Source organism: Microplitis mediator, chromosome 4, assembly GCF_029852145.1.
Source record: "Microplitis mediator isolate UGA2020A chromosome 4, iyMicMedi2.1, whole genome shotgun sequence".
Classification (NCBI taxonomy): Eukaryota; Metazoa; Arthropoda; class Insecta; order Hymenoptera; family Braconidae; genus Microplitis; species Microplitis mediator.
Window position 1 is genome coordinate 5,373,091 of NC_079972.1, and position 12,344 is coordinate 5,385,434.

Below are 12,344 nucleotides of genomic sequence, written 5' to 3' on the forward strand. Positions count from 1 at the left end.
GCAAGGATCAATTGTCCTCGGATCATCGGTCGTGTCACCCTCTACACTTGAGGTCTCGTTGACGTCATTTGTTGATGTCGTTTGTTGCGTCTCATTTTGATGTCTTATAGACGTCTAATAGCAGCTTTAAGTTTATATAAAATTAATGCGAAATTTGACGTCAAAGAGCGCTCAAAAGTTGAACTGAAATTTTTTAGGTGATTGCGCTGAAACTCTGGTTATATGGGCTGTTGACAACTTTTTAAGAATCTTGTAGTCAACAGTTGCAAAAGCTGAAAGTTTTCGACAACTTTCTCAGAAAGTTACCATCAACTTATGAAAATGCCAACTTTTACGGCAGCAGATTGTCGACAAGTTGCGGCCAACTTGAATATCACGGTGGACAATTCATATTATACTTTGTTATGGTCCAAGTTTGCTTTGAAAATTGCTGGCATTTGGTGCGTTGGCTACATTTTCATTCAGATCTCTCATATGGCCCCAAATTGACAGCCGATGACGTCTTTAATTTTAAATAATTTTTGTAGGTTAGTTATAAATCAAGTATAGTCGTCCCGGAAAAAGCTAGGGATTTTTTCCCACCATGTTGTTTCCCCCTCTATAATAATATTCTGAAAAAGATATTCTGCGCATGCGCAAATCCAAATATTTCAGTAGAGGAGGAATGATTGCAGTAGGGCAAAATCTCAAACTTTCTATGGAACAACTATAAACAAAGTTGATCATCAGTCACTACCACGTGTTTGAAAATTCATTGAATTTATTTTTAATAAAAATGGTTGTAAAAAGAGGTATTTAAAATTTTAGTAATTATTAATAATTTAAGTATTCAAAAGTCGATACTGAAGTTTCCCGATGTCTAATAATTTTTTTAATTTTTTAAAAACCATAAATTACAAGAAAAAATAATTCATAAAATTTCACCGGTAGCTTTTTAAATTTTCTACATGTGTATATTTTTAGTATTTTTGTATAATTGATTTGTTTAAAAAAAGATCCAAAAATTGTTAAATGTCTATGAGTGTGAATGTAGCAGACATACGACAATTTTTTAACTAAATATCAAAAAATTAAATAATTAAAATAATAAAATTTTAAAAAATACATGTACTGAATTTTTAATTGTCTAAACATGTATTTTTTTGTTTTTATTTTATAAACATTTTAATTTATTGTTTAAAAGTTTTAAAAACTGTCAGATGTCCATTGACTTTATTGTCATTCATAATTTTAAAAAATTATCATATTTGAAAAAAGTTTTTTAAATTAATTAATTAATTTTTCTAGCACTTGTTAATCACATAGCAGATGATGGGAATTTAAAGAAACGTTTAAAACTTGAGCCACAAGATGATAAATCGAATAAAAAAAATGAAAGTCTTGATAAAAATGATTCAAACGACTGGTCCCGAGAATTATTTCCATTATTACCAGAAGAAATAAAAACACTTTTGATTAATAATGAGTATAAAAGTGTTATCGATAAAATAATAAAGCTAGATCATTTAGATCGTTGGGCATACAATTGTTTAAGTGGAATTGCTCGGTTCAATCCACTGATGATTGAAGATAAATTACCCGAAATATTTAAAAAAATTTTTATAAATAAAAAATTAACTGACGCTGAAAAAACATCATACTCCGAACTCTTGCTAGCAATTTTAGATGCTTGCTCACGTTTGAGACGGGAAACTAAATTAGTACCATGGATACTGATGGCTTTAGATAATAATTTAGCAAGTGATTATAATTACAGAGCTTCTGATATTCTTCCAAGTACATTTGCTGATAAGTTTACTCTATCTATTTGTAATATGACACATTCACAAGTAATTAGTGTTCTTATGAGTTTTATTTATCACATGGAATTGATACAATCACAGCCTTCTTTTAAAGGTACTTTGATATTTAAAAGTTAATCGGATATATTATCAATTTAATAATGAATTTTTATTTAATTTTAGATAAAACTATTTTAATCGATACAGCAAGTAATTTATTGGTTGCATTTTTTGAAGGAGTGCATATACTTGACAGCAATACACCTGAAAATATGCAAAAGAAATTTATTAATGGATTAATAAAACTTGGTAATATTTTAAAACAGCTTGTAGATGTTGCTTTTGATGATAGTAAAAGTAATGAAATAATAATTGAGTCTGTATTAAAAGTTACTAAATACTGGAAAGCATTGATTGCCTCTATTAAAAAATACTCTGACTCATTAACTGATGATTTGATGACATCTATTAGACAAACAATTGATGAAATTAACAAACTGTTTGATAATCAGAACTTTAGTGGGATGAATAAGAATATTGTAAGTAATTTATTATAATTAATTATTTTTACTATTTTCTAAGTCGTGTGAGACAATCTTGTGACTTGCGACTTATTCATGATTGCAATTATTTTTAAAAATTTTCAACTCTATTTTTAATTAAAGAGAATATGTCGATGCATCAGTTTTAGAATTTATTTTTTTATCTAAATTTTAATAAGTAGGACTTTAAATAATCTGTGGTGTCACGTAAGAAATTATTTTTCTGATTCGGATAAATTTCAAACTTTAAATTACTAAAAAATATTTTTGTTGCTCAAATTTTTGAGCTCATATTTTACAAAACTTTATCATAATAATTAATGCTAGATAATTTTTTTTAGATTAAAGCTGCAGTAGGTTGTAAACTAGAAGACGATAAAATCAATGATACATTTGAAAATGATACCAAATATTTAGAAAATTTAAATGATTGTTGGGAAATATTAATTGAAAAATATCCTTTTACCATTTCACGTTTAAATGAGTCACAAATTGATACTTTGGCTTGTATTTTAATAGCTAATACAAATTTCTCAGCTAAAAATATATTGCTAACTACTCCAATCAGTAATTATGCTATACAAAATAATAAACAATTAATGATTCAATGTGCTTATAATATATTTGTTGACATGAACAAAAAAATGAGTAAAGCTACTGGAGTTACTAAAAAATTACTTGAGATAATTACAAAAAAAAAGTTAAAAAGTAAACGTATTAAAAAAATTTTAAATGAATGTCAGCAAGAATTGGATGGAGCTGAATGGTTGCCAATTGATGAAAAATATGTTAATTGTGTTGTTAAAAATTTACAAATTCTTTTAAAATTACCATTAATTTACTTAAATGCTGAAATGAGGACTGTTATTTTTTTAATTATTTTTACGATTAATAGAGAAGGGGAAAATTGGTCCAATATAACGGATTTATGTTTACGTATTTTATCAGGTAATTTTTACATTTATTTTATTAAAAATAAGTCGCGGTACTAATGCCAAAAGGATGTATAAAAATATAGGGGTGAGGGGGGCAAAATAGGGTACCCCCAAAATTTTATAAAAAAAAACTTTTTTAAAAATGTTTTTTTAACATTCCAAAATCACTTTTGTAAATGTAATTGAACATTATTTTGAGTTTTTTTTTTACAGTTTTCGAAAGATTTTGTTTTTGTAAAAGAATAGTATGAAATCAATTAAATTTTTTTCTTACCAATTTACAATAAAAGAACCCCCAATGTCAAAGTACTTCAGATTTATTTCAATAATCAACTTTAAAATATTTACAACTTTTTAAATTTTGAAATTCAATTTACTTTTGATAATTTTTTAATTTATTACTTTAAGCAATATATAATTGCTTTTTTAAAAATACCTTCTTTGGAATTAAAACTGACTTAAATCTATTACTTCGAAGTTAATAATAAATAGTGATTATCAAACAAAAAATTACCAATTTAAAGTAAGTAGTTAAACTTTTTCAAAAATCGAAAGTGTCAGTTGAAAAATGTTAATGTCTTTTGTTTTATGATAGAAACTATTAAATTTTTTTTTTCCTTTGCATCCAATAATTATGTAAAATGTAATTTTTCTTTATGTAAATTACTTAAAAGAAAATTTAATTTAATCAAATTTATTTAACATCCAGAAACTTTTTTTTCTTCACCTTGTTTAGGATGTTCCCCATTTCGCCTGCAAAAAATGAAAACTTTTTTTTTAACGGCAGCTGAAATTTTTTTCTAGTTACTTTGAATATCATTAAAAGGAAAAAGAATTAACGTATTTGAGTCCCCGAAAACTTAGTATTTCCTTAAGTATCCCGTTTTGCCCCCCCCCCCCATCCTTTTGGAATTAGTAACGCGATATATTGGAATAATTAATTGTACTCGTTATTTATTTATTAAATTAATTATTTGATTTAGATGTTTCAGAAAATAGTAACATAGATATTTTACAATATCTTGATCCTGAGTTATTCGTTAATGATTTATTAAAATATGAGTCAATTAAACGAATTTTTGAACATTCATTACGGAATGTTAATCATCATGAAAAAATTGAAACATTTATAAAAAATAATAAAAATATCGTCAATTGCTCAGCGCCTATTCTAATAGAATGTTTAGACAAAATAAAACCAAAAGTTAAGGCTGAAAGAATAGTCGTTAAAAAAATGAAAAAAAAATTGTGTAAAAGAATATTCAAATCTCTTGAGGAAGGTATCAAAAGCCCGTATGACGTTAAAAGTTTTAGAGCAGCAGTCAAAGTTTCAATAGTGACTAAAAAAGTTGATGACTCACTGCTTGAAAAAATAAAACTTACTTTGGAAATTATTTTTGGTGATAAAATTGATGAAATTAATTTTGAAAATAATCCATTATTTGATGAAGGCCTGCAGCTGATAAAAGTTATTCTTTTGCACCGGGCAAATATTAAAATAGATAATAAAATAATAAAACTAATTTGGAGTTTGATGATGAAGAAAAATGTATCAGATATTATTTATAATTTAATTGATACGACACCTTTGGAAATATTAGAAGAACAATTGAATATACTTGAAGATAAAACGGTAAGTAATGATTAATTATTAATTTAATTAAGTCCCAATCAATTATTTTGTTAATTAATAATATGCTTTTATAGATACAAAGCTTAAAAAATTATAATGAGACTTTATTTAAAAATTATTTATCAATATGGGGGAGTATTGCTCAAACAGACAAAGGATATGGTTCAAATAGTGTCCGCCAAAAGCATTATCAAACATTGATGAAATATTTTAGTATATTGCCAATAACGAGTGATAATTATTCGGGTATTTTAAAATTATCTGAATTTATTGTCAGTGCAAAAAGATGGGAAATAAGTGACCAGCTGATCGATTTAATTATACTTGTCACCAATCGTTTCATTAATGATTCAGTAAATCAAACAATTGATTTATATGACCATGTTGTCGAAATTTGTTCAGCTTTTCTTAAACACCGGACAGCTAAAATTACTGATAGGCTGCCAGTTTTATTGTCTTTGTATCGTAAAGTTATAAGGTTTGCCGTTGATGAGTCAAGAAAAAATTCATCTAGTACTGACTTACTTTGTCTTGTTTTAAATTCTCAAAAGTAAGTATAATTTTTTTAATGTTAAATTATTTATTATGTTTAGAAAACATGATTTGAAACGATTCATTTATTTATTTATTTACGCTCTTTGTATTTTACAATTTATGCATATTGCTTATAATTTTATAATTTTATTTAGCGATCATAATTATAATGTAGGGTAAGAGCACCAGTACCCAGTCCCAAATCAGTAGCCAGCCACCTTATGTTAAATTATATCCATATATATTTTGAGCCAATGTTAAAGTAAATGACCGGCTGGCTACTGGTTAGGGGCTGGGTACTGGTGCTCTTACCTTATATATATTTTATTTAGCACCAAGTTGGTCAAAAGTAATATGTATTAAATTCAACAATATGAATAGAATTACATATATATATTTTATCAAGACTATTTTGTCTCATCAAAAAATAGAATACATCTACTATTCTTATGGAATGACTAGCTGAATTGCTTATAATTAAATCTCAGTGGTTTCTTAGTTCATAAATTTTTAATGCGTATTATTGCTCACATATAATTGTGTAAATACTTCATATCTTCGGATTAAAATTTTTCGTATGAACTATCAAAACAACTGACTTCTGTAGAGACTTTGTTCACTAGCTCAAAAATTATGTGCTTGGGTCCAATCAACACGTAATTTTTTTTCCTTGTTAGTATCCATATCAGCCTGTTCTCTCTTAAGGTTTCGTTCGATATATTAAGACACATCTGTCATAATTTCAATTTGTTTTTCGATTCATAATTTTAACTTCCACAGAAACTTAAAAATAATTTTCGAATGAACGGTTTCATAAATAAATGAATAAATAAGTCATTAAATAAAATATGGCTTGAAATTTTAAGTTCTTATTGAACGAATTAAATTTTATTTATTTTGAAATAATAATTTATATTAAATCGTTTTTTAATCTTTTCAAATCGTATTTTCTAATCGAAGTATTCTCACGCTACGTATTTTAAATAATTTATTAATTTGAAATATTTTTAGATTGGCAGTTGCATTTGTTAAATTAAAAAAAGACATTGCAAGAATAAGTCCCTATACAATTGCTGATATGATAAAAATGTATTCAGAAGGTGTTATACCAACTTACATTAAGGTAATCAATTATTACTTGTTAATAGTATTTTGTGTGACAAGGGATAAAACAAAATGATTTCAAACCAGGGTGAAGTTGGCTGACATCACCCGCAGTCGGAAATCGTTTTTTATCCTGAGTTACACACTAGGTTTTTCATGATTACCTGCATCGGAACTTGAAGATTCAGTGTCAGCAGCCAGAAAGAAACAAATTAATTTCAAGCCGGTGATGCGGAGAACTGTTAAAGAATGAGAAATCTATGATTTCAATCTATCTATGATTGACAAAAATATTATTTTCACTCATTTTTAAGTAATTTTATTTGGTTACTTAAAACTGTCACTTAAAAAATGAAATGAGTAAACTGAAGTGACAAGTAAACAAATGAGAGTAATAAGGCTGCAAATGAACATTAAATATAACTAACACCGAGCAGAAACAATTGTGTTTCTTCCCAAGGGAAAAAACACGCATATTTCTGTCCGCTGTATGAAGGTATTTGTGAATTACAAATTCGCTAGCAGTTGTTTGCAGCATCGGCTTGAAATTATATTGTTTCGACTGGCTGTAGAAATACTGAAACTTTAAGTTTCGATGCTGGTATCATGAAAAATTTATTATTTTATTTAAAAATTATGTCTGAAATTTAATAATATGTTTTCTTTTTTTAACACAGGAGCCTTTGGATGAGTCAATAAACATATTTTTAAGTGTTTGTGATCAACATGGTGTCTCATTACTTCTACGAGCACTTCCACCATCAATGCAAGAAATATTTAAAACATCATATGATACTTATACTAAATTTTATAAATTTACTGGAAAAGTTTAATTATTATTTATTGTAATAATTTTTAATAAATAAAAACTATTTTATATTTTTTTCCTTTACTCTTTCATATTCAAATTATTTTAAAAAAATCCTAATGTATTTAAATTATTTAATATATTTATTTATAACTAATTGAATAAAATAATTGTTCTAAAGTTAATAATCATAAATTTATAACAATCATCTGTCGGATCATGAATAAAACTAAATAAATCTAAAACTAAATAACTTGGAATAAAAAATTGATAGCGCGCACGTGTTTTGAGTTCAAAATGAACTTGGGTTTAAAACTAGAAGGATGGTATTAAAGATCAGACAACGAAATTCTAGAATTCCAATATTTTTGGCTGTTGTTTTTGGTTGTGTTAGTGGAGTTTACATTTGGAAACCAGTAATAGATCGATTACGTGAGGAAAATTTAACAAATAAACCAACAACTGAAAATGAGGTAATTTTAAAACAAAAATACTGGCCATTAAATCTATAACCTATGAATTTATGAAAATCTCCACTGTAATTATTTAAGTAAGAGAAAGTAACCGGTTACTAGCCGGGTTGCTATTTAATTTATTTAATTAATGAATGAATTTAAAATTTTCAATCAATAATTATTTATTCTTTTACTGATGGAAAGGATTTATTATTCAACCAGTTATTGCAAACCCATTGAATTATTTAATGGAACTTCGAAGGAAACCGACTACTGATATTTTACCACAAATTTATTTATTTTCTATGAATGATTAATAAATTTTAGTTATCATAAAATCAGTACTTCATCTCGTTTGATTATTTACTTTTATAAAAATATCATTTTTGTATTGATTTTAATAAAATTTATAAAATGTATTCTGATAAATTTTAATGAAAACATTATTTTATATTTTGAATATCATTTTCATATAAGTTCTGATGAATTCTTATTTTAAATCTTACCCTGATTAAGAAGAATTATTTGAAATGATTCAAAATAATTTGAATCGACTAATATATACATGCGGTTTCATGATAACTGATACCCGACAACTGATCACATGATAATTGATCCCACAGGCAACTGACAATTTCATAAAATAATTAATTATTATGACATGAGTAATTAAGATTCACTGTTATAAATATAAAAAGTTAAATTATGTACATTAGTTGTTGATAAAAATCAAATGACGATCAATTGTCAATGGGATCAATTTTTAGGGATCACTTGTCGTGGTATAAAATTGTTGGGATCAGTTGACGGTATACCTAGGTATACACAGCATGGATTAAATCAGTTTTCTTAATCAGGGTTGCCAGTTTTATTAAATTTTATAAAATAATAGTTCTATGTTATTATTATAAATTTTTCGTGAAATTATTACTAGAATAAATTTTTATAAATTTCTTATCGAATTTTAAATGCATGAATCAGAACTTATTTGATTTTTTAAACAGAGTAGGATCTAAAAGCACCAAATTACAGTTTGATTATTAAGACCCTTGTTAACAGACAATAAATAATTTTCTAATTTTTTTTTTTTTTTCAACGAATCAGTTACAAAAAACTCAAAGTCTCCATATGTAGAAAATAAAAAAAAACTGCGATGCAATTTTTTAAGATATTTTTTTTTATAATTCATCGTTTCGAAGAAAACCCAGAAATTATTAGACGTCGGCTAACAGAGTTAACTCCAGTATCATTAATTATTTTAGAATCTATAAATAATAAATTTTCAGAAGTCTAGTTTTTAAGACACCTAGAGACTGGATTGTCTACTCTAAATTTATCTACTGTTATTTAATTTGTAAAAGTCAGATTCCATTATTTCATAATAAAATTTACGTTTTTGAATCATGATCTCGTAGAGGTAAAATTTACTGGTACTCTCCAGTAGTCACAGTACGAAATATGATGAATCTTTTTTTGTAAATGCAATTAGAGTCTGTAGTAAGTTACCAGTATCATGTTCATGTCAACGTACGTTTGAAGAGCTCCGTAAATCTTGTTTTATTTTCTTTTTAAATATAGTACAATAGTTTTCTATATGGTGATGAATGATATTTTGAAACTATAATCTCGCTTAATTACTTAATTATTACGTTATTTAAATTATTAAGGTTGAATTGTCAACATTGAAATTTTTTATAACTTATAATGTTTTCTTTTTGTTAATATTTTTACTATGAAAGATCGCTAGAAGCTTAGATTTTATGGCTGAATAAATAATTAAATAAATAAACAACTAATGATGTTATTTCGAATTCATTAGCAAACTGGAGACCAAACAACCGGAACTGAAACAACTAACTCGATGGGAGCATCTGAAGTTAGGAATGAAAAATAATTTCGGACGCAAATCAATATATATAATAATGGGAATATCTGGTGTTATTATTTTTAAGTAAGTCATTTACTTTGTTAAATATAATTTTAATTATACTTATTTATAAATGATTTTTCAGCGGATGCTATAGGATCAGGTGCATCAGTTAATATTTATTATTCTTTCACGCAAAGTTTCGTAATGATTTATTGCTTCTTTAGACGTTTTACAAACAATAATTACAATGGGTACATGTAAGGTAAGAATCCCAGTACCCGATCAGAGAATTAGTACCCGAACACTCATGTATTTGTATATCTATATTTACTAATTTTTACTACATATAGATTTACAAATACATGTAGTGGTCCAGTACTAGTTCCCCGATCGAGTAGGTTTTTTACCTTACAGACGATTGTAAACACAAAAATATCATTACATATAATATTAACATTATGAGTGTAAAAAACTGCTCTGCTACATGTCATTGTAAATATTTTTCATAGTTAACATATTGGCAAACATTATACGGGTTAATAAGATCGACCGATAGTTTATTCAAATTTTTATTTATAAATTTCGTTTCTATGGGAAAAAAAATTTTTTATTAAGTTGTTTTGAAAAATAGACTGCTATGAAAAATATTTTTCATGATACCAGCATCAGAACTTGAAGTTTCAGTGTCTCTACATCCAGTCGAAACAAAACAATTTCAGTCTAAGGCCGCGAATGAATATTAGCAAACGCGTAAATTGTGAATGCCTTCAGTCAGCGGGCAGAAACAAACTTGTTTCGTCCTTTGGGAACAAAAAAGATAATGTTTCTGCCTGCTGACTGAAGGCTTTCGCAATTTAAACTCTGATACTTGTCATTTGTTTAATAGTAATTTCAGACCATTAATTTTATTTACGTAAATGACAGTTCTGACTTTGTGATTAAGTTTTATTAAAATTAGTGTCAATAATAAATAGTATTTATAGTTTCTGCTTAGTTATAAATTGCAAATGACAATTTACGCTTACGCTAATAGTTGATGACACCATTGGTCTTAAATTAATTTGTTTCTGACTGGCTGCTGACACTGAAACTTTAAATTCCAATGCAGGTAATCATGAAAAATCTAGTGTGTAACTCAGGATAACAAACGATTTCAGATTGCGGGTAATGTCAGCCAACTTCACCCTGATCTGAAATCGTTTTGTTTCATCCCTTGTCACACAATATACTATATAATGACGTGTAGCAGATCAGTTTTGTACTCTGATAATTTTAATATTATATATGATGGTACATATGATGCTTTTGTGTTTACAATTGTCTGTACATGTACCAATTGCAATCATTTTTTGTACAACACCTGAATAAGCAATAAATTATCGCGAAACGTCGCGTGAAAGATTAATAAATATTAATTGATTTACCTGACCTTATAGTATTCTCTGAAAAATTGTTGATATTTAAAATAAGGGTCTAAATAAAACTAATAATATTATAACGAAAGTGAAACTGATCTTCTTAAATATTTGAATATCTAGAAAACAAATGCTTTCTTCTCTAGTTTTTATAGTAACGCGACTTGAGTCAGTCAGTCTTAATTTAACAGCATACATCTATATTTCAATAAACTATCTCTTTCTTGGCTTTTCTTTTACTGCTGTTAATTGTGGTGTTATTATTTCTAGTTTAAGTGTCTTATCATTGTAGTATATTAATTTATGTGTTCTGACATACTACAATATTTATATACGATTACTTTGAAATTTCTCAGGTGGAAAATATTTCCCATGATCAAACGACGCAGACGAGACAAAGCTCATGAAATCATGCAAGATTATTATGAAGATCAGAACCTTCGAGAGCAACACGAGAGATTTAAATTTTCTTAAATATAAATGTGTATAGATAAAGTTTAGTTAATAAATACTTTTTTTTCTTTACTATAATTGAATACTTCTCAACTATGATTTACAATAACTTGTTCTTATTTATACATATTGTTAAATTTATTTATATAACTTTATTGACACGTTAAAATTCTCTTGGTTTGAACTGTCCATTATAGAATGGCACGTGTTCGAGAATTAGTTTCCAGTCCGTGAAATATAGTCCTGCTAGTGCAGCGCCTGTTCCATAGACCGCCGCCGATGGAATCCTGAAATTAATTGTCATATATATTATGATAACGAATATGAAATAAATATCTATAGATATACGGACAGAGTATTGAGCTCTCCCTGATTAAAAAAACGATTCGAAACTATTTGCAATGTTAAATGTCCATAAGAAGTTCGATCCATAAGTATTTAAAGTATTCAAAAGCATTAAAAAGTATTTAAAATTTTTCTTTTCTAATCGTTTTAAATCGTTTCTTTGGGCGAAAGAAACTATATTGCATAACCACTTTAAAGAACGTGGTAAATAATTATGCGCGTATTATTTATTTATTACTATGACATATAAATATATATTGATTGTCTATAAGTCATATATATTTATTTATAATAAATATATCTGTATTTAATATATTATTTCTTAAATATTTACCATTTTGTTGCAAGCTCAAAATGTCTCTTGGTAATTCGCATCTTTTAAAGTTTTCTGTCAAATAAAATTAAAAGTTTATTGTTTAATTAATTGATTAATTATAAATATTTATATAAATTGACAATTATATAAATA

The 12,344-nt window shown here is 26.6% G+C and overlaps 1 protein-coding gene and 1 long non-coding RNA gene across 2 annotated transcripts; one reads left to right on the plus strand and one right to left on the minus strand.

Annotated features, from left to right (window-relative positions):
• Positions 1–555: 555 nt before the first annotated feature.
• LOC130666308 (uncharacterized) lies at positions 556–7,792 on the plus strand. Its single transcript, XM_057467165.1, has 8 exons — positions 556–791; positions 1,288–1,896; positions 1,965–2,320; positions 2,665–3,271; positions 4,242–4,891; positions 4,966–5,441; positions 6,437–6,548; positions 7,207–7,792. Exons 1-8 carry the CDS (start codon positions 776–778, stop codon positions 7,360–7,362), a joined length of 2,982 nt encoding a protein of 993 aa, XP_057323148.1. The 5' UTR covers positions 556–775; the 3' UTR covers positions 7,363–7,792.
• Positions 7,793–11,586: 3,794 nt separating this feature from the next.
• On the minus strand, positions 11,587–12,263 carry LOC130666309 (uncharacterized). The gene is made up of 2 exons (XR_008989655.1): positions 12,210–12,263; positions 11,587–11,817 (listed from the first exon to the last, which is right to left on the minus strand). It is a non-coding gene; the product is annotated as an uncharacterized LOC130666309 (long non-coding RNA).
• Positions 12,264–12,344: the final 81 nt, after the last annotated feature.